Source organism: Sceloporus occidentalis, unplaced genomic scaffold (assembly GCF_023333645.1).
Source record: "Sceloporus occidentalis isolate IW3139 unplaced genomic scaffold, rSceOcc1.0.p SCAF_87, whole genome shotgun sequence".
In the NCBI taxonomy this organism is placed as follows: domain Eukaryota; kingdom Metazoa; phylum Chordata; class Lepidosauria; order Squamata; family Phrynosomatidae; genus Sceloporus; species Sceloporus occidentalis.
In genome coordinates, this window is record NW_028317067.1 from 1463798 (window position 1) to 1485944 (window position 22147).

The window sequence follows — 22147 nt, forward strand, 5'->3', positions numbered from 1 at the left end:
AACCCTTCAAAGATTGTCCAGGAAATGGATCAGTAAAAGGTGGCAACCCTACTCTGAGCCCTGTTTTGGTTATATTTTAGAATGTTTAGCTTCTGCATGGATCAAACGATTCATCAAATGACTTAAAAAGGACTGAGTAAAAAGCGTAATGGCGTGGAACAACAAAATCAATGCATGGGCAGAAAGCATTATACACCCCACATAAAAAGAAAGGGTCAGAAGCCATAATTGATACATGAAAACGTATAATGTGAAGTAATGTACTCTAAAAAAAGAAAAAACATAAATACCCAAATACTTGGCTTGTTCAAATCCTGAACACATGAGTCTCTAACTGGACACTGGAATCAGCCCACATCGTTTAAATCACACGATTTGGTAAATTTCATAGAATTGTTCACCAGCCGAGGAGGTAGGATGATAATGAACCTTAAAATGTATGAATGCTTATTATAGATAAAACATACTGCAAACGCAATAAAATCAACACAAAGTAAAATCACTGCACTTTAAACTAACTAGGCCTAGTGCCTTGACATTGCCCGAGGAACTGGAATGCATAGGACTCTACTCTTAATGTTTATTATACATTATGGAGAGCCCATCTTGGTGAAGTGTTGATCCTTCTTACTGCATAGTGAAATCTTTGAGTATAGATCAAATATTAAGGGGGTATAGGTCAACATATCAATGAATATAACTATATATATATATAATTTAACTGTAGAAACAGGGCTGGACTGCTGATGATAAGGTGGCACTGGCTCTTTAAGGCCAGTGGCCGCCTCATAATGTAAGTGTGGCCATGTATATCCAGCAAGCTGCAGCACCCTATCTGACAAGCGTGTGGCGCTGTTGGCCAGCAGTCCACCAGGCATTTGCCCAGTGTGCCAGTCCGGGCATTATTCAACTCATCAGTAAACTCCCAAATTTTTTTAATTATCCTCTAATTCTATTATGATTCCTGAAGAGTCAAATTTTACCGTGCATTTCCCAAGAATAGAGACATTCACAGCAAAAAAATAAATATGTAAATGATAAAATCTTTAAGAGGATCCAAAATTACATTATAAGGTTGCAGTATTTTATCCAAATGCAGCTTTTGAAGCCATAGCAGCAGATAAAATCAAACATGAAAAACAGTCCCTCAATTCAATCCTCTAATCTAGTACGATTTTTTTACTTGAAATGGAAGCACGTCGGAAATGTGGCGCAGCAGCCGACAGGGTGAATAAGTCAGTTTGGTAGGCGGATTTGGGCTCATTAGTTTTTGCAAGAAATTGAAATGCTTCATTGAAACAGAGCCTGTGGGATATGCTGAAGGAGAAAAGGGACATTAGGATGTATCGCTATTATAGAAATGTATATCTTCGCTTTCAGTATTTTATACCCAAGCAGAAATGCATTTAATGGGGAACTTATGCCATTTATTTTAAATATTACTTGTATAACATTAATCATTATTTTTTAAAACCAATTTGTTTAACGTTTTAAAAGGATTAAAATTTTCGCATATTATAATATATTCAGATGGATGTAGATTTGTAATGTGTATGTGATTTAGCTTAGTCCAGTCTAATAGACAAACACACCGACTCCTTACTGCCCGCGGTAAACAACCAAATGACTCAGTCTTAATCACCCAACCTGACACTCTGACTAATGAAAGTATGTCGAGCAAAGGACTTTCTTACATAAACAGGACTTCATTAGCATTACCATGAAGATTCAGTTCAGTGTAGTGCTTGAACAGGGATAGTCACCCCCCAAAAAAAAACAAAAAACCAAAACAAAACATATATATATATATATATATATATATATATATACGGTATATATATCTATATATATATATATATATCCATATATTATATACCAATGGCAGCATCTAGGTTTTTAGATAACAGACTTTTATTGAAAAGTAATAAAGTAAAACAGGTACATCAATAAGAAATAGTAATCAGTGATCAGAGTCATAGGTCCAAAGCTATTCGAAGGCAAGCAGAAACATCAGAAAAAGGGCCAGGACATAATAAATATGGGGTGGAAGGGTAAGTGTACAATTGTGTAGAACCTGTAACATCCATAGGCATATAAAGAAAAGCAGAATGTTTCTGATTCCCAGTTGGGCTCTATGGAGTGCCCAAAGGATCTTGAGTGCCAGGTTCAACTGAATTCAATTCAGACTTCATTGAAAATTGACACAAGCTGCCTTAGAACAAGAAACAAGGTTTGGTCAAAGATATCTAAAACCCATGATGTAAATTGTGCTTGGTATGACTAGGTAACCTTTGTTTGGGGACAGCTCTATGATTGACTCGTATCTTAGAATTCCATGTTTGTCTTGATTGTTCCTCAATGTTACAGGGCTAAGGGTTAGTCTCTGGTGGTAACACTAGTGCCCAGGCCTGACTACTTTACAGTTATTTTGGATCTTTGTCTCACCAAAAACTGCCATGGTGGAACTGGATCTTCTAAAAAAAGTCCCAGTTGTCTATCGAGTGGGAGTTAGGTAACTTTTATGAGAACTCCCCTCAATACATGATTCCAGTGGCCCTAACCCTTGCGGGGAAGGGCCAAAAACATATTGCCCTCCTGCAGGCCTTCTGGCCAGGAAGGAAAGAAAAGTACCGCATATCCCTTTGTGCCCTCAGAAGAAAAGAAGAAGGGGACCTGGCGATCACCGTGGCCTTTTGGCGCTTTAGTCATAGTGGAGCCACAGAACCTTAGGTCTTCAATAAAAAAAAATAACCAACATGACATTGTATCCACTGGTCCTATTCAAGGCTAATACTAAAATACACCTTTGATTCAAAACCACCCTGAAGACATCAAAGAAAAAGAGAAAAACAAAAGCAGTGATTTTTCTTAATGATGTTAGGTATTGATTAAAGCTTAATTAAGTGTTAAGTGGCTAGTTTACCTAAGACAAAGAATAGAAAAATTGACACTGAAATGTTCCACACGTTCTTCACCACAATGAAGTAATCAACACATTTTCTTGTGTCGGTAGAAGAGGGGCAACAAGAAGCCCTAGATTTCCTTGTAAGGAGTCTATTGCTCTAGAAAATAACTAATAACTCTGATGTCAATACTGACCTTCCTGCAAAAATAAATTAATATTACTCATTTATTGGTGGTGAATCGATGTTTGACCTGGTGTTATCATTACTGACTTTAGAATTATACATTTTATTGGAAATGTTATTGAATTTAAATATAATTTGCATATATTTAGCATATTCCTTCAACAGGATTCCTTTTTTCTAGTAGACTAATTTTGCCTGAAACGTGACAATGCTCTATTGCTATTTTTTGTAGTCTATATGTTTCCAAATTGACAGTATCCTTACAGTATGGCGGCCGTGCCAACAGAATATGGTAATTTCTCTCTTTTAAACATATAACATATATTATTTGTTCTAAAAATCACTCTGATAAGTTTTATGGTAAGTTGGCATTTAAACTTGACTATACATTATGAAGGACCAGCTCTGGTGAGTTTCTCCTTTAAGAAGAATTTGGTTGACTTGACTTTGAATAATGCATAGTTACATCAGTGGGGTTTCTTGAAAATCATATCACAAATTGACCTATGCATTATGGAGATCCAACCCAACTTACAAGGGGTTTCCTAACTTTCGCAAGTCACTGTGGCGTTGGTGAGCCACAGGTGGGTACGATAGCATTCCTTTAGTGATGGAGATGCCTTGGGGAGTGGAGGAGGGGTTTCAAAATCCTTTACAAACATTGGGCAACACTGAATATTTGTGCTTTTAGGAAAATAACAGCATAATAATTTCTTATCTATCATCAAATTCTATGCCTCTATGTTTGGCAGATGGGCGAGGGGCAAAGATGAGAATCAGATAAGTATATCCAACCCCTTTAGTCCCTTCCAGTGCCAATGGAGTAGGTAGTATTATGCTTAAGATTTTGGTACCTTGGTGGCCATGTTTATCAACACGAAAGCCCAGCAATGATGGCAAATACTGATTTTGCATCTAATGTTTTTCTTTTCCTAACAGTCAATGAAGTTGTAAATGTGCACTCCAATATTATTTTAATGGTTGAATCTCTTTAAGGTACTTATTTTTGAAGAATGATCCAATCTTGCGTGGCCTGCCTCCTCCTCAACATGATAATAAAGCAAACATAGTTACCAAGTGTATTTAATTTCAAGACCGCGTGAGCTCCATTCTGAACTCAGCAGAGGAATCGTATGCAAATCCCTTCTGCGAAAGGAGAAGATTGCAATCAACGGAAATCGGAGAATGCAGATAGCTTCCCCCCTTGGCTCCCGCATCTCCTAAATCACACAGAGCACAACCTTGTCTATACACTACGATAAATCTGCCAGCATCTTCCTGACACGGGTTACTATGGAACCATCACTCCAACATACTAATCTAGCCGAGGGATCTCTGCCTGTCAACAATCAATTGTTCTTTTCAATGCCAACCTTTAGTATAGGCCTCCCATCTATTGTGAAACTAGAACATCATCTTCCTAATTACCAACATAATGGAGAAGGCATCCTTCCACCAATAAATAGATACTATATAAGCCATCTAAGTAAAGAAGCCACTGAAAGCATCCTCCCTTCCTTGCACAATAACCAGACACCAGGGGTGAAACATTATGCTTGTAATGAAAAAGATACCGAACAAATAGAATGCCTAGTAACCGAGGCAGAAAGGTGACCGCCTCGAGACATCGTGCCTGACCCATCTGATAACATACAAAAGTTCCATGGAAAAAATATTTTTCTCCTTGAGCATTAAAACCAGTGCTGTATACTGTAATGTAGATTAGCATTGACAAAACCCCGATCTTATCTCCCATTTTTTCAATAACCTTCCTTTTGGGTGACTTTCCCTCCTCAATCGCCACACTGAGCTGATGCGTTATGGCAATGCTAATGAAGTCCATCCCTCCACAGACTTTCATTAGTCAGAGTGTCAGACTGGGTGATTAACAATGGGCTGTTTTAATTCAAATATGGAGTGGATGCTCAAAACTGTTGAATGAAGACTTGAACCCCTTGCCGCATAAAACTGTTTATGAAAGAAATATGAATTTCTGGAAATGGGTCCAGAGGGTGGAATTCTTAAATTCCTGGGATAGACCTAAAACCACCAGATGTAGAAGAGTATTGTAGGAGAGTATTGTAGAATGGTGAAGGTATATGATTCCTAAATATTACATGGGGCAATTGTTGCCTTTTTATAGGTATCAAGAAGCCACCAGGAGAACAGATAATGATATCAGTTCCACCAATAAGTATCTGGATATAGAGACACCTTCTACCAAATACCAAACCTTATAGATTGCTTTCTCCATTCCCTTCTACCAGTCTTATACCTACAGAGTCTTCTCTCCACCATTATGAACTCAATAGAGCTACTGAGTTAATCTCCAAACTAGCTGGGGCATAGAAGCCACCCCTTCCTAATTAATTCCGGTAAAAAGAGAATTATCTGTCCTAAGGCATGTATAAAAGAAGCATTAAAACTAAGGAAGCAGGGAGCTAAGGGACGGGCTATACGTTGAAGAACAAAAGGACGAATCTTAGGAAAGCATTGGTATAATTTATAAGCCTCTGTGTGAAATGAAGGTCAGCATTTCTAGGGACTCGCTGTAGCCCAAATCTTGAAGTCCATTAACGCATACGAAAAACGACAATCCCTTTGACGAAAACTTTGATTGTTTCCATAATTCCACTAAGATCCCCGGAGAGACAGATGAAGAAAAGGCTCAACAAACTCTGTCCATGGTGCTGAAGTGTGACTCAATCCAGCTAAATGGTCCACAAACCCGTGCATGCTCATTAAAGGTGTTATTTCTGCCAAGGACTCGTGGGTCCCTACATCAAGAGAAATTTTCAAACCCACCGAGATATTTTTAGCTTCTCTGTAATTATATCAAGTGCGACTTTTTTTTTTCTCATATTCCTACATAAAAAAAAAAATTCTGCCATTTATTTTCCGGCATCGGCCTGGCATTCTAAACTAGATGTCCGAATGTCTCCTCATTTGACATGCGCGGGGGGGGGGGATCCCGCAGTTCATTAAAATCCATTTCCTTTTGTGTTTGTACAGACCCTATGTTTCCCTTTCTTCGTTCTTTCTTTTTGTTCCGACAAATACAAAAAAAAAAAAAAAAAAGATCTTGTAGAGTTTCCATTATCTCTGTGTGCCCAAGGCAACAAAATTAGATTATAAATGCTTCATTATGCTAAATAAACTTCCATTTAGAAGGCAGCGACCATAGTGATAAACAAAACCAAGCAGAAATTCTTTTTCTTAAGCAAATGATGATCTCGTTCCCACTGACGGATTTGCTTCGTTAAGGTAAATGAAGGTGTTTAATTATGTTTCCGCACACAGGTGGCGATCGATAACTCCGCCGATATAATTCGTGACCTGTAGCAAGTCATTTCAGCTCAGGATCCAGAATTAGACTCTAACCCTTGTGTAGGGAAATGCTTTACAGCTTAATATAAGCGGGGTAAAACCCAATGGGACTATTCTTCAAATCGATGATAATATTACGCCGGGGATAGTATAATGTTATGCTGGTTTACCCTATGGGAACCATTCATCAAGCACTTACTTACCATATCCATTCTCTAAGTGAGTGTTTAGTGTAAGGAACGCTCATTTTTATGCTCAGTGATGAGTTCACGTTAGATCAGATGTGTGGATTTAGAAGACGCCAAACGTTCTGCATTCATTTCTGGTTGACCTCTTACAAAAAACATAGAGTTCCATTATACAACATGATGGCGCCTATGAACATGATATAAGAACGTAAACGAAGGTAATTCTGTAACAATATGCATGTAGCTGTCAATGATACGCCTCTTCTATACGCAGTCAAACATTTAGATATATATGCTGATACATGCTAACTGGGTGTCCTCGAGGGACAAGGTTGGAGACTGGAACTGTAGAAAATAGACCTAATGTTCAAAAGTTTGGGGTCAATTATCTGGTTTTATGGAAACAATTTCTGGCCGTAACAAAATTTGCAAAAGGGTTTTCTAATGATCCATTAGTCTTTTTAATTTAAACTTGGATTGGCGAACACAACGTGCCATTGGAACACAGGAGTGATGGGAGTGATAAAGGGCCATTGGAACACAGGACTGATGGGAGTGATAAAGGGCCATTGGAACACAGGACTGATGGGAGTGATAGAGGGCCATTGGAACACAGGAGTGATGGGAGTGATAAAGAGCCTCTGTACGCCTATGAAGATATTCCATTGACAATCAGCCTTTTTCAGCTACAATAATCATTTACATTATTAACACCGTCTGTGCTGGATTTCTGATTCATTTCATGTTACTTGATGGACAAGACGTGCTTTCCGTTCAAAAACAAGGACATGTCTAAGTGACCCCAAACTTTTGAACAGTAGTTGAGGGCAACAAACAAAAAGGTTATAAAATCTCATCTTCTCATCCAGAAGACAAAATTAGCATTAACCAAGTCCTGTATTGCTGCCAACTGCCCTGATTTCATTGGAACAGTCTGCAGGTGTCCCAAACGTCTGAATGTCTGACCCTCTTTATACTGCGCATGCACAATGATTGGTTTGATGTGAAATTAACATTGTGCACGTGCACTCTGAGCGTACCATAACCTTTCGTATCTCTGCCATGGAGGCAAGTTTGATTTCACAGCTCCATTCACCAAAACAGTAATGAGCAGAGTCTTGGCAGCTATGTCCATGCTACACAAAAGGAGATTCAAAGATAAGGTTTCAAGAAGAGCCTCCGATGTTGCAGCTAAGAGTTACCGAGCCCTAAGCACTGGTCGAGCTCAATTATAATTTTACAATCCATGACTTCTTTATTCTAAATATATATTCACATTGGGTATAAGTGGAACATGAGTGACAGGATGATGCGAGACTGAAGAACGCTCTATGGAAGATGATGTCATAGTCAAATCTATAGATAAGTCATTGTCACAAAAGGTTATCACTTCAACCTGGAGGACTTGGAGACTACCTCAATCATCTGTCCTTTACGCTCTATCCTGTCTCTCTCTGCGCCATCATTTCAAGAGGAAGAACCTACAGCACTCAAGTTCCATCATTCTGTTGCTCTCATATGTCAACTATTGGTGCTATATGTATTCATATGCTTTATTTACTAAATTAATCTATTTAAGAAGTCTTAGAAGCTGTGGTTTCGACTGATCCTTGGTCACGGAGCAAGATCTTTAAGCAAAATAAATGTCTAACAATACATGTTAAAATATTATAAATATTTATAAAAATATATTATAACATATTATTTATACTCTCTGTTATTTTGCCACATCTCCTCTTTATTTGAAATATTTCTGAAATGGTTAAAAAAGTTTTTTTCTGATGAATTCCCCAATGCGTTTCCCGTTCTGATACCCCTATACATGTAACAGCATCCCCCGGGAAATGCGCACGGATAGTAATGAGCAGCAATGTGTACGTGATAGACGCACATTACTACTGACGAGTTTGCAAACAAACTGCTCCTTAGACATTTGCCTCAATATTCTCCCTCTCGTGGATACGTACCCGCTCCAGCTGCATGCATGTAATCCATTTAGGACACTTTAGGAAATGAAGATAATCTATAATGAGATTTAATGGCTTGGTTTGAATGTTTGCTTTCTGTTATAATAAAGAGCTTTCCCTCCCCCACACTCTGTCCTCTGCACTCAGATCTGCATCGATGTGCACGGTACAAAAAAAAGCGTTTAATACGGGGTGATAATCCCCTGTATTTTCATAAATCTTAAAGTGACAGGACCACACCGAAGAAATCATTTATTGCGCAAGGTGGCTAAATTCCATAAACGTTCTTTTATTATTTAGTGAATATTTTCTTTCATTTTTACCATCAAAGGAAGCAGGATTAAATATCATCGGGAGTTGTTTCTTTTATGTTCCACAAGATAATTTAAGGGGAAGTAACCAAAGTTTAATTATTTACATATAACATTGGGCTGCAGATAAGAACCTTTCAGTGCATCTAATCTGTCCATTTTTCCTGCTGTAAAAAATAAGACTTTAATCAGTCCTTGGTCTCGTCATATGTCTTTCCAATGCATGGATAAATCTATTACCGTATTAGCCTCTGCTACTTCTGCTGGGAGGTTGTTCCACTTATCTACTGCCCTCTCAGTAAACTAAACTAGTCTCCAACAGCATTTTTTAAGACCAATAAAAAATCTAAATATCCTAATTTACATATAGGTAAAGGTGATAAATACTTAGGAACCTAGGCCAGAATAATTTAGCATGTTCCACAAATAAATCTTAAAAGATCTGCCTTTTAAATTATTTCCTCCCCCTTAACCAGACAAAAACAACACAGAAAGGCTTAAGGAACATTCTCAGTTGATATGGCAACAACCTATCAGTGCTTGTTTTTGTGATGCAAATGTTTACGTAAATGAAAAAAATATTTCGGGGAAAAGTCTGTGTATTCAACAACAGGAATGATGTCTCTAATGCTGTATTTAGTTTAAAAAAACCCGAGACCCTCGTGCTTCACAGGGGAAAAGAACCCTTTACATTCATCAGAGTAGATGGAACAGCACCTTTAATAAAGAATTATAATAGCAGCCAATGCATTTAAATATCAGGAGCAGAACAGTAATCATACGCACGCTGAAAGAGTTAATTTTAGAGTAATTTGTGTTTGTATTTAGCTTTCTGTTCTGCGCAGGTTAACCTGTCTTTTGTCTGAGGGTGATGCCTTTGAAGTGCACCGCCGCTGGATTGTCCGGAGGTAGTAGATCCCCTGCAGTGCCTATGGGATTAGCAGGCACCTTGCAGATATTTCTTCAAACTACCTTGAAAGACACAAAGCCGCGTTTCACTATTCCCCAAGATCAGCCTGCGTCCTGCAGTGATATTTATCATATCCTAGCATTACAAAGAGCCCTTAGCAATGTCACAGCGTTCTGCGGCTTCAGAACTTAATGGCCTGGGAGGCCATTGGTAGACCTGAAAAAGAGAATTTAGGTGTTCAGGATAGAACGGTGATTTCGGAAAAAAGGACCATACTCTGGAAATGTGTTCATTAAGTGTTTGTTTTGTATCAACATTTTATGTCTGATCTCAATTTACATCATGGCAGATTTGCACTTACATCAGATTGCCTTCTCATTATAAGTCAAGCAGGAAGAAATGCTGAAATGTAAATAAAAAGAAAGCCATGCATTTTCAAAATACTTTTATAAAATATATAGTGTTAGGGTGTTAGAGTGATATATTAGGGTGTTTAGACTGATCCATCAGTTCTGCTCATGAGTAATAGTAATATATTTCGGAAAAACGTGCGCCACATATTCATTACCGTGATTCACTAAGTAGTTTTCATTTTTGCTGGGATTTAATTGTGTTTATGTTCTATAATGTTCTCTAGCTGTTAGTTATTTAAAATTTAGTGTTTGCTTCACACGGTTGCTAAATAGAATTTATATTGTGCTTAAAACCCATTTTGCATGGAATTCCACTTCACTAACTTGAAATAAAGCGCTGGGTGTCAACCACCTTTAAAACATTTGAACTGTCCTGGTAGCCATTGTTATCGATGAACAATTGAGGTGGGTAATCTGCTTGGTTGGCTCATTAAGCCATATGGCAGCTGAAGCGGAGTTGCCCACAACATTATGAAGAGTCCTTGTCTATATGGACAGTTCCGGGGACCAAGGTCACTTAGATCAACGCTTACTTTCTAGAAAGTTGACTGGCTATGATTGGAATACATTTTGCCCCCTGGAACCAGACTGGTCAGGACATAAAGAGTCCCAACTGGTGCATTTGCTACCAGTATGTTATGGTTGTATGTCCCTGCTCGATTAAATATATATTTAAATAATAACCAGTCAACGTCATTAGGGCCGGTATTAGAACCATTTGGTTAACACATTAGAAAGTCACTCTATAGAATCTTCACAATTGGCTATTAATGGGTTAGTATTTCAAGAGTCTCAGGTCCAGCTTGTTAAGAAAGTTTTCAGGTATGTCGATAAGTGTGTTCAATTCTCATGAAGTTCTTCAGACTCAAGAACCGTTTCTGAGAAGTTGCCCAGGGCCTAATATTCAACAGGGGTCTACATCAGCAGGTCTTCACCTCATTATAGTGAAGGGAAGGGAGGACTGAGCTAATAGATATGAATAATATCCATTGAAGGGATGAATAAATGGTGTTTTGTTAGGGAGAGAGGGTACAGAAATGCTGAGGGGGGACTAGGGAGGTGAGGCATTTCGGGGAACAATTGAAGGTTTGCCTATAGCCCCAGTAACTTTAAAGATGGGCCTGCAGATAATTAGTCTGGTCACCCAACATGGCAGGCACTTTGATGATCTAGTCTTACAATTAAAAGGATTGTGTTGTACATAGTAAAGTGGATTAATAATGAAAACTACAGGATCGACTCATCGTATGTCCTATGTGTGCGTCTTCTTTATTAAGAACTACAGATAGAACTAATTTTCTGTCTGCGCTTCATCAGAGGCTCACAAACAGGTAGGAGACCCGCAATGTAACAATCCTAAGGTTTGTGGTGGTTTACAAATAGTCAGATAAAATGTAAATGTTCTTCTCCAAGCAACATTAAAAAAAACCAATTTAATGAAAATAATATTCAAAAATGTAATTTACTGCCTCTACAAAATAAAATTGTGAAATCATATTGGAACAAAATAATTACAAACTACAATAATACCAGCAAAACCTGAAGGTCCAACAGGTCATCGCTTGGCTTTGTTGTCTGAACAAAGGCATTGAGCAATTTAAGCAAACAATAACGGAAGACACCACTGTCCTCTCCCCACCTCTATCTCCTACCATTCTTTTTTCCTTCATCCCAGACATGTTTCCTCTTGTATTCAGTTTATTAGTACAGCGCTGGCAGGTAGGATATGTTCCCTGAGAGAGGACCGTCATGCCCCAAAGCTTGTTTATTCAAGCGATCCATGCAATTTGTGCTGTGCATCAGAGATCAGACAAATAAACTGAACACTATAGAAAGAAAAAACAAATTTACTGCTATCTATTGTACTCGGAACCTTCTTTCTTCCCAGGAGTCAAACCCAACAGGCACCTAAATTTAATCCAGAGCACAGTGACTTTTTTGGATTTTTTTTAATTCCATTCTTTTTTATATTTTCTAATTTTTATGTATGCATTGTATTGGTCAAGAGATCTCCCAAATCTTCATATTGCTGGCTATAGAACTAAGATGAATGAATGGTGTAAATAACCAGGACATATTCAATATTTTTATAATGTACCAAGCTCATAATTTGGTTTCATTAATAGTGAGGTTGGTAGGAGTAAAATTTGAAGAACGGCAATGCCTTTCCATGAGTCTGACCCCACAGTACACATTGCATTGGTTTAGTCACACACAGTGTGTATGAATATCAGGCAAATGTACATGAATGTCCTTATATATCAAATGCATAGGTAACGATTGATATAGGGCACAGTTAATGGGTGAAATGTTGGAAGGGGAAGAGCTTCCGAGGTTAAAACTGAACAGGGGAAGGTTGGTCATTAAGCTGAAAAATAATGATATGAAGGGATGGAGAGAGAAATTTCTACCCTTAAAGTAAAAACAGTATATGGGGTGAAAGCATCTTGTAAGCACACTAGCTGGAGGGTCCAGCTGTCACCACCAAGAAAGTGTTTCAGTAAATCTGCCTTCAGGGAGAAATTTTTTTTTGCTCTCCAGACTCTCCAAGGAAAATCTTCCCTTTTTTATATTATCTGCATGACCAACAATAAGATGAAAACCACCACTTCTATGGCTTTCAGAAAGATCTATTCTTTGTGGATATAAAGCAACTAAATGATAGCAGATTATGGAACCTACATGCTGTTGGGTAGGTTTATTGGATGGAATGAGACCTAACTCTACAATGTATGGGTTTTCATGCATTTTGTGATATTGGCTAAAGAAAAAACTACGATATCTGGATATACATTGGAAGCTGTATTTGACCACACCATGTAGAATTCATTCCTGTCCAGGCTTCCAAGACTCCTATGGGAGATATTGGCTGTTTGGAACACACATGTATGGTCTTCATACTTACACTGAACTTGTAACTGGTTAAGTACTCACAGTAACAGAATTAATAAAGATCTGTCTCCTTTTCATAAAATTATTGACTGATCCCACATCCCTTGGATATCCAGTATAATATGTTTGTGTTTCTTTTATTTGTTTTATATTTCAAAATTGTTCTTCATTTAAAAAAAATTCCAACTTCCTATTCTGTGATAAAACAGGACACCTGTAGGGGTAATTCCTACATTGCCCATTCACACTAATTCTACTCTGCCCAGGCATGCCACGTTCTGGTCTCATTCGAATGCTCTGACAGCTTCTTGCACGTTTCTCCAGATTCCTGGAAGGACTGATCTCCCCAGGGATTCCTCGAGTCACGCAATCTTTCCTGGGTTCTCGGATACTTTTTCTTTCTTGTTAACTGTTAATGCTAAAAATGCCATAGCAGGTATACTGAGATGATTGTGTTAATCTCCAGAAATACTCACTAAAGCATAATATATAAGAATTTCCAGAACAATGAGAGTAAACTCTCCAGCTTTAATGTACTAAACTGAGAAAAAAAACATTTTTTTTTAATGTCTTCTGTTCTTGTAGATATTGCATTCAATATCCTGTTCTGATCAAGATGAATGTCTGTGTTTGGAAAAGGTTTACTTTATATACAAGAAAAGTTAATCACGTTCTTCAAGTCATACGTCAGGGATATTAATGTAGTATTCATAAGGAAAAACTACCCTACCTAATGGGCAATGAGGGCATATTCCCAATGGATGTAAGACAATGGCAAACAGTCGCTTTTGTACCAAGGTGTACATTTTTAAATATGAGTGTGGGCTAGACAGCTCTATTCAAGGCTTATCATTGTCTTAAAATTGCCCTTGAAATGCATTGGGGTCCATAGTATTTCTTCTGCATAAAAGGAATTGTGCATGTTAATGGCTCGTACGTCTTATGAAATTACACAACTACCCATTTGTACTTGGAATATTTCCCAGACATAGCTTTAGAATGCATCTTACAGATGGAAAAGGGAACTGTTCGTGGGTCTCATGATATTACCTAAATAAGTTAATAAGGCTAGAGATTGGAATCAATGGGCAAAGCCACCTTAAAACATCTAAAGATGCTTTCATCTTCTTGCCTATGTAAGAGGAGTATAAAAAAAACTACTATCTCAACCCATGACATAATAAGAGGGACACATTCATTGTGCAGGGTAGCAATGATGTCAGTTCAGTCCTGCAATATGTCTTCCACATCCATCATTGGTTAAAGGGGAAGTGCAGTCAACCTGAAGCCATTGTGACTTTATGTGATGCGTATTCATCGACGAGACTAATATCCAGTAAAACCAGCATAGTTTCACATACACGGCGCTATCGTAGCGAAAAGTCAAACCTTAATGTGTATTTCCATTAAAATATCTATCCTTTTGGTTTCTACTAGGTATAAAAATATAATATTATACACGTCTTCTTTACTACCTGCCTTGGGAAGAGTGACATACAAGCATAAACAAGTATTTAAAGATCATGGACACAATGCAACATTGGCCCTAGCTTATAGCTTATACACGTAATCTTTATGGTGTCATTTTTAGATTTAATTAACTTATAACCTTGTTACACCTGAAAACCAGCTTTTGGTCTAAAGCGAGCATTCCTACACCAAAACTTTTAACAAAATACTCTTTGGGGTCAATGGGTGTCCTACACAATCGCTTGATTATAATGAATTTTTTTTGTGTTCTCATGGTGGACTGCTCATCTCAGGAGGACCGCTGCCCCCGCTCACCACCTTATCATCTCCTTCGCAAGCATAATCTTTCTGACTCTTGTTCTCTGTCCTGCTCGTTCTCTTCACCAAGTAACAGTGACTAATGAGACTGATATCCTTGGCTCGGCAGCTGTCACCGCGGCCAATCACTAAGCTAGAAATGCATCACGTGATTACTAAGGTTAGATGTTAAGTCTGCTCCCGTGGATCTCAGGATGCCTGCTTATGAAATACACTAGATCAAAGCATACCGAAACCCAAAGCTCAGCAAAAAACCCCCCCGCAAAATAGAAAAAGGTTCAAACGATAGATCATTGATCGTTTAATCTTACTTTGTGTCTCAAGCACAAAATTGGTTATATGCAATAACAAGGCAGAAGAAAGCTGAATGACGCAGGCATACCTGTGATGGTACTACGTATTCATGGAATAGTCTAATATTACAGCCTCCTTTAAAGTGGAATTGTCACATGGACATTTACATTGACCACTAGAGCATAAAACCTGTCTACATTACCATTTATTTACAATCGTTTAGCAGTTTAATGTATTTTTATGACACGCTGACGCAGTTGGTCGTTTCATTGCCTGTCTGTTGTGTTTAGAATGTAATGAGGGTTAAAGTGGACCTGTCAGTATGTTCAACGCTATACACATACATTGTGCTAGTGCAGCTGCTAGCAAATGTATCTATATAACAAAGTGATTGTGGATTGCGAAGATGCTCCCACGATTGTATTTTTACCTCTATGCTCTCATATTATTATTTCTATATGTAAAAAAAAGACACATTCCTCATCTCAATACCTGGGTACTCTTAGCGTTTGACCCAGAGTCTCTGGGTGAAGCCTCTCTTACTCAGGGGTCTCCAAGTTAGTCTCTTTTTTTTACAGGCAGGGGAGTGGCATGTAGCTCCACCCACACCCCACCCATGTTCCCTACCACTAAATGCTTTCTGGGACTAGCCCCACCCCACACTCGACTAGCCCTGCCTCCATATCAAGTCACGCCCACTAGTAGAGGGAGAGGTCCAGGTAGCCTACTTTGAGAAGTTCCAAAATGTGCTCACCTCATACAACACAGTATCATGGAAGATGTCTGATCCGGGTGATGTATATTGAGTCTCAGTATATGAAAGTCGCGCATGATCTCACTGATGTCTTGGTCTGCCAGAACATGTGAGTAATTTCCTCTGCTTTGCTTTATACTAGGCTAGTCCTCAAAAGATAAAGCAGATTGCTTATCCTTCATTAAGGCCCATATATATAGGGAAAGTAAAACATTGCCTTGTGTATCGTTTGTACACATGTGGGTGGATTTTTTTGAAATTTTATCAGATAATAGAAACACTTCGATACTGAAAGCCAGAAGCTAGGCTTAATAATTCATAACAGATATCCTTATCAGTGAGACTCTCTGAGACATGGCTTCTTGGCTGACAGGAGATCCTTGGCAGTCGTCACTTGCAGCAGTCTTTTACAGAAGCTCATAAAAAGCCTCAATATAAAGCACAGTCGGTAGCATTTTCTTCCCAGGTCTCCTGTACGCATTTATAGTTCAGGCTCCAAAGGGTGAAAGAGGGACATATTTGTTTTAACTGGGTGGGTGGCGATGTGGCTAGGAGAGGGGCTTTACTAACACTTTTTATGGGACTTTGTGACCCACTGACTTATGTAATAATCACTATAATTTGTTGTAACCTGGTTTGACCCGGAGTCTCCAGGTAGAGCTCTGCTTCTCTGGATATCAGGGTAATTTTCTTCTTTTTTTTTTTTTCTTGCCCAAGCCCATTCCTGCCACAACCCATCCCATTCCCTGCTCACCTAAGACTCCCTGCTGCAAGCCCCGCTTGAGGCAGGATAACCCCACCCCATGGCTGGTTAGCCCCATCCCACAGCATGTTGGCCACTCCCCCAGAATAGGGACAGCACCTGGTAGTTCTGGTAGAAGTTCTATTAATCCCCAGCTAGGTTAATAGGTCAATATTGTACAGCAATATTATGTATTTTTTACACAAACAGGGCAATCATCAGAGCAGCAAATGCACCTTTAGAGTATAGAAAACCAGTTTACTCTTCTGTAATCATGGGGCATATTTATGCTGAAAGACACTGCAGTTTTTTGTGGCAGAGAAGAGGTTAATAAAAAATTGTATGCAATATGCAGCCGTCAGCATAAATTATGACATCAACGCAGCCCATCGCTAGCACTCACATAATGTATTGGTTGTCACTGCTGGGAGAAACACAGTCGTTCTAAGCTGCAACCCGCTCCTTGTGTCAGTGCATTTTGTTAAAAGGAAATTGCCTGGGTTTGCTATGGCTTACAGCCTCTGGTTTTCTGCCACGAGGTGCTTGCTATTTCTGGGAAAATGAGTTAGAAAACATAAAGGCAGATATTAGCCCGCAAAGGGCGGCCGGCGTGCTGTACTTTTTCCAATTTATAATGCGGAGTTCAGAGCTTTGTGCCAATGCAGAGGTGGTGGTGCGGTGGGGGGGGGGGAGAACGCTGGAGGATGGTGAAGATCTGCCTGCCTGTAACAGAATAATGGTAGCAGCAGTATAAAGAAGAGTGGGGGAGAGGCAGGGGTCTGTGACAAAGAGATTTTAGTGCTAATGAAGAGACTAAGGCTGTAAAACAACAGCAGTGTATATCTTGGGACTTCAAATCAGCATTTCATTAACCATCGGCCCTTGTGTATCACCATAGCTGTATTAACCCAACACATTGAAGCAGATTAACCTGAGCACAGGCTTAATCAATCACAGGGACCAGTGGAATCTTGTTGAAAGTGTCCATGAGTGTGTTAAAACATAGGTTTCTTTGCTTGGTTTTAGGCGAATATACATTTCGTCACAGTTCTGCATAGCTTCACTCATTGGCATCTCAACAGACCACCAAGCATGGTCACTCTATCCTACCCTTTGGAATTTTGCCCAGTGAGGCTACTCACTTTGGTATTGACTTTGTTACCTGATGATACTTCATGCATCACAAACCTGTTTGTTCTCCATCACATTCCTGGGGACTTCCTAGGGTAGACTACATGGAGCTCTTCTGGGAAAGGGGCTTTGGAAAGGTGCAGGGCAAGCTGTTCAGGAAGGCAAGTCTAACCCTGACAGCCTTTAATGAGAGGGAACTTGGCAGGGTATCAGGGCTTCACCAGGACCCATGGAGTGTTCCCAGCTATGCCGATAAAGGCTGTACTGGTCTTGGCAAAAGAGCATGCATTGTACACTATATGAACCAATGCAGTACATACAGGACAGTTAAACACTACGGCAATACATTATCTCAGTTTTTCTAATTGATTTACTAAAAGATGCAAATTTGTTAAAAGATGCAAACATTTAAGAATACTTAAGTATCTTAACAATCAAATGTATGATGTAATTGATTCCAGTTGTAAAGATGTGTTTATATGATAAATTATGAATATAAACTCAGGTCTATAGCGCATTAGGTTATTATTTTTCATTCATGAGCTTTTTAAAATGTGTGAACCTTTAACACAATATGCCTGCCAACATTACAAGGACCATGTGTTTAGAGAGTACTTTTACTGGATTGAGCCCAGTGGAGTACTAAGGCACTCAGCTAGGTCATGTAACTCAGGTTACATGACCCCACAGTATTAGGGTGGCAGCTTGTGTGGAGAGTCTGCATTGAAGACAGGGCTCTGAGTGAGCTTAGAATGAGTGTGTGTTAGTATATTGTGTTAGCATGTGTGTGTAAGCACATGGTGTTAGCATGTGTGAGTGCATGTTACTGTATGGTATTAGAATATACGTGTTAGTGTTTGGTGTTAGCATGGATGTGTGTGTCACCACATTGTTTTAGTGTGTGTGTTAGCATATGACATTTGTGTGAGTGAGCGTATGGTATTAGATTGTCAGTCTAGGGTTAGTGGTGCCAGTGAGAGGAGGGTAGGAGAAAGTGTGTCTATGTACAAGTAGGCATATGGTATTAGAGTAAGTTTGTGTGTCAGGATATGTGTGTTTTAGTGACAGGGGGTGAAGAAATACTAACCCTAGGCTTACCAATGAATATACTGCGCATTGGATCTAAATGGCTCTAGGAACATGTTCTTGCACATGTGGGAAATAAGTACTTGATTATATGTTAGAGTAATTAAATGCAAAATATTGGTTTGGCAAGAAAATAAGCCAGAGATATTACCTTACACATAGCTGGTAATTAATGATTAAATCAGTCATTAGCAGCAAAAACATTAATGTCATCTGCTCCAACAAGCCTTGGAGACTTACTTGGGGTCCCTTCCATCAAGGGAGAATTGAAAAGCCCCATTGTTTATTTGCGTTTTCTGGTGTATGGTTGACTTTTTTTGAAAATAGCATTTTTCTAATGCATTTTTCATGGTTTTATATGAAAAGATACACCCTCACAATTTTTTATCCCCTTTTTAAAATACTCATGATGCCAGGTTCTCATTTCCTGCGCCGCTAAATGTAAGAATCCTGCGTGTGTATTTTGGCACCTGCAGCATCACTATACAACGCTTGTAATGACTTTATAATGGCTGTGTTATGGGCCATGGGAAATTATGACTTCTCCAAGGTTGTTGTAATTAAGTAGGAAAGATCCACAGCTTTTTTGTTGTTGCTACAGATTCTGCATTCTGTCTTTTTACCATTTTCCCCCAGTAATGGATATATGCGTAGCTCTCATTATTATGTTCATTCTTACACTTTCAGAACCACAATGCAACAAATAATGTTTTTCTATAAGTGGGGATTACAGCAATGGTAAATGACACTACAAAAAACACTTATACTTTGTATTCATATTGATACATTATCGGCCCCTTATGGCCCTTCATGGACCGACAATAGTTACCAGTAATTCTCCTTGGTTTGTTTTTTTGCAGCATAGCTTAGGGGACCTAGAGCAACTGCCTCTTTTGCCCAACCACTCTAAATATTTCTTGTCAATATTGGTTTGACTTTTCTCCTCTAAATTGTATTCTATTCCTTCCATTGCTCCTTGAGGTCATTCCTGCTATCGTCTTTCTCATTGTCCTTCTCTGTCCTTTTCGTCTGTCCTTCTCTCTCTCAAATATCTCCATCCATCCTTTCCCTTCTTTTCTTGCATGTTCTTCATTACTCTGCTTTGTCATACACAAACTTTTCTATTCTGATCTCTCCTCTCTTTGTCCTTCTGATGTTCTCTGTGTACCTTGTATTCTCCTCCCGCCATTTTGTCTATCCAACAGCAAATTATCTCCAACTTATTGTCCTTGACATGATATGGACATCTCCTCCAGACACTCCATGCCCTCCTTGTTACTACATTTCAATACAATTCTCAGTGTCCTATCTCTTTTCTTATCTCCTTCCCAAACTGCTCATTACTCATCATTCCATCCCTCTTCGCTGTCTAAGTCTACAACCCTTCCTTTTATGTTATACTTTTTTCTGCCCCGTCTGCATGTCTCCTTTACTTAAAGCTTTTATTTTTAGAACGGAAACTGAATATTATTGATCAACACAACCTAGCAAGTTTATGATATAGATTATATAGCTCTCTTATGAGAAGAGACATCATCTTGTGATCAAGTGTGTGACCACAGAGCCAATGCAGTCATAAACCATATAAGATATCCAAATAAGCAGAAATATCTGTAAGACACACTCTCCTTGGCTGAGGTATTTAGGATTCACCCTGATATATTAATATGCACAAGTCCATACAAACTGGGGTATAATGTCGTAATAGCACACAAGCTAACAACTATGAATGCCCCTCCAAAGCTCAGGGGGAATCTGGTTACTGTATGCAGGTCCATTGATCTCAAAACAAAAAGAGTATTTGAACCTCCAACCCCATTGAATAGCACCAAGAAAACAAGGCCAACCCCATTTTCTATGGGAACCCAACTATAGAGTCCATGGGTCGATTGCCAAAAGTGGCATTGCTGTCTACATCTGAGATCTCATGACATCGTAAATGAGACACATATTTTAAATGCTTCTCGATAGATATCCTAACACATCCCTACCCTGTCTTCTTCTGGAAGAGTATTGCATTTATTCACCATCATTTCCATAATACATTACCTTTGCTAATAGGGTATACGCTAATGATAAATTCACCCCATGACAATTGATCCTGTACATGGACTGTTGGAAGAGATAAACACTCTTTGCTCCTTCTAAGGTCATTGGATGTTGGAGACATAAATGTTCTTCTGCAGGTGGTCCTCAGTATTCTAAAGGCAGAAACAGACATGTATTTCTAGAATAAGTAGGCCTATTTACCCTGATTGATGTTATATACAGCTTGTCACACACCTTGATAGATAGCCAGTGTCTTTCGTACTCCTTTTATACTCCTTAAGCCCTGGAAGGATTATGCTAACAAATTAGATCTTTTCTCTGAATTAATTTTTTTCCCCATGAACAGTATTGGGCTTCATTAGAGGAACTGTCACTCAAACACAGATACTATGTGGATAGAGTAATGATGCAATGCAAATTAACATATTGATATTTTGTTATTAAATAGGATTTTTTAATGTTATTGCATGTGGTTTTTTTTTTGGTAATTGTACATTGTTTGGGGGCCCGTTTTAATGTGACATATCTCAAACTGCAAGATTTGTTTGTCTTGATTGTGTAGCTGTCTCTCGCACTCTTTCCCTGTCACTCACTAACAGAGATTCGCACTCGCATCTTCTGACAGTCAGTTACATTTAATGGTTTTATCAGCAGTTAACCCTGGCTGTCAAAACAACCTTTTTCCAGTGGTTATGGGACATTTTGCCTGAGCTCTTTACGATATCAGCACTGACTCAAGATCACGTGGTGTGATACGATAAAATTACCAAAGGCCGGGTGAGCTCGAGCTTTAACAAAAGGGCTTCTTTGATCTTATCCTATTAATTAAAGATCAGAACCAATGTTTTATATTTAAAATGCAACGGCTCCATGCCCCCCGGCTGGGCATTTGATGAATTAACATCTTCAGAGTTTCACACACTGAGATTGAGATGCTGGTATGGTTAAAGATTTACAGTACGTTGCTTATAGCCAATACCGTCTATTTAATTGCATTTCGGCACCGTGGACAGCTCCCATGGTGCAAGTAGGAAATAGCGTTATGTAGCGGGCTCCAGCTGCTCAGTAATACAGATCACTGTCTTAAAATTCTTACCAAAAGGACAACCTGATTTCAAAAGGAATTCAACCTACGATTATAGAAAATAAATTATTTATTTTACAAGATTTATGTAAACCTGCGCTATAAAAAAGAGTTATATAAAA

At 38.8% G+C, this 22147-nt stretch overlaps 1 protein-coding gene across 4 annotated transcripts in view; it reads right to left on the minus strand.

Moving 5' to 3' along the window:
* LOC149284881 (PDZ domain-containing protein 4-like) overlaps positions 1–22147 on the minus strand; it is a 38858-nt gene that overhangs the window by 10919 nt on the left and 5792 nt on the right. Inside the window, exon 2 of one of the 4 annotated variants that reach the window (XM_089496085.1) lies at positions 18890–18928. The exons of the other annotated variants lie outside the window; for them this stretch is intronic. Coding sequence (XP_089352211.1) covers positions 18890–18928 — 39 coding nt within the window. The remainder of the gene's footprint in view (positions 1–18889; positions 18929–22147) is intronic. 4 annotated transcript variants of the gene reach the window in all.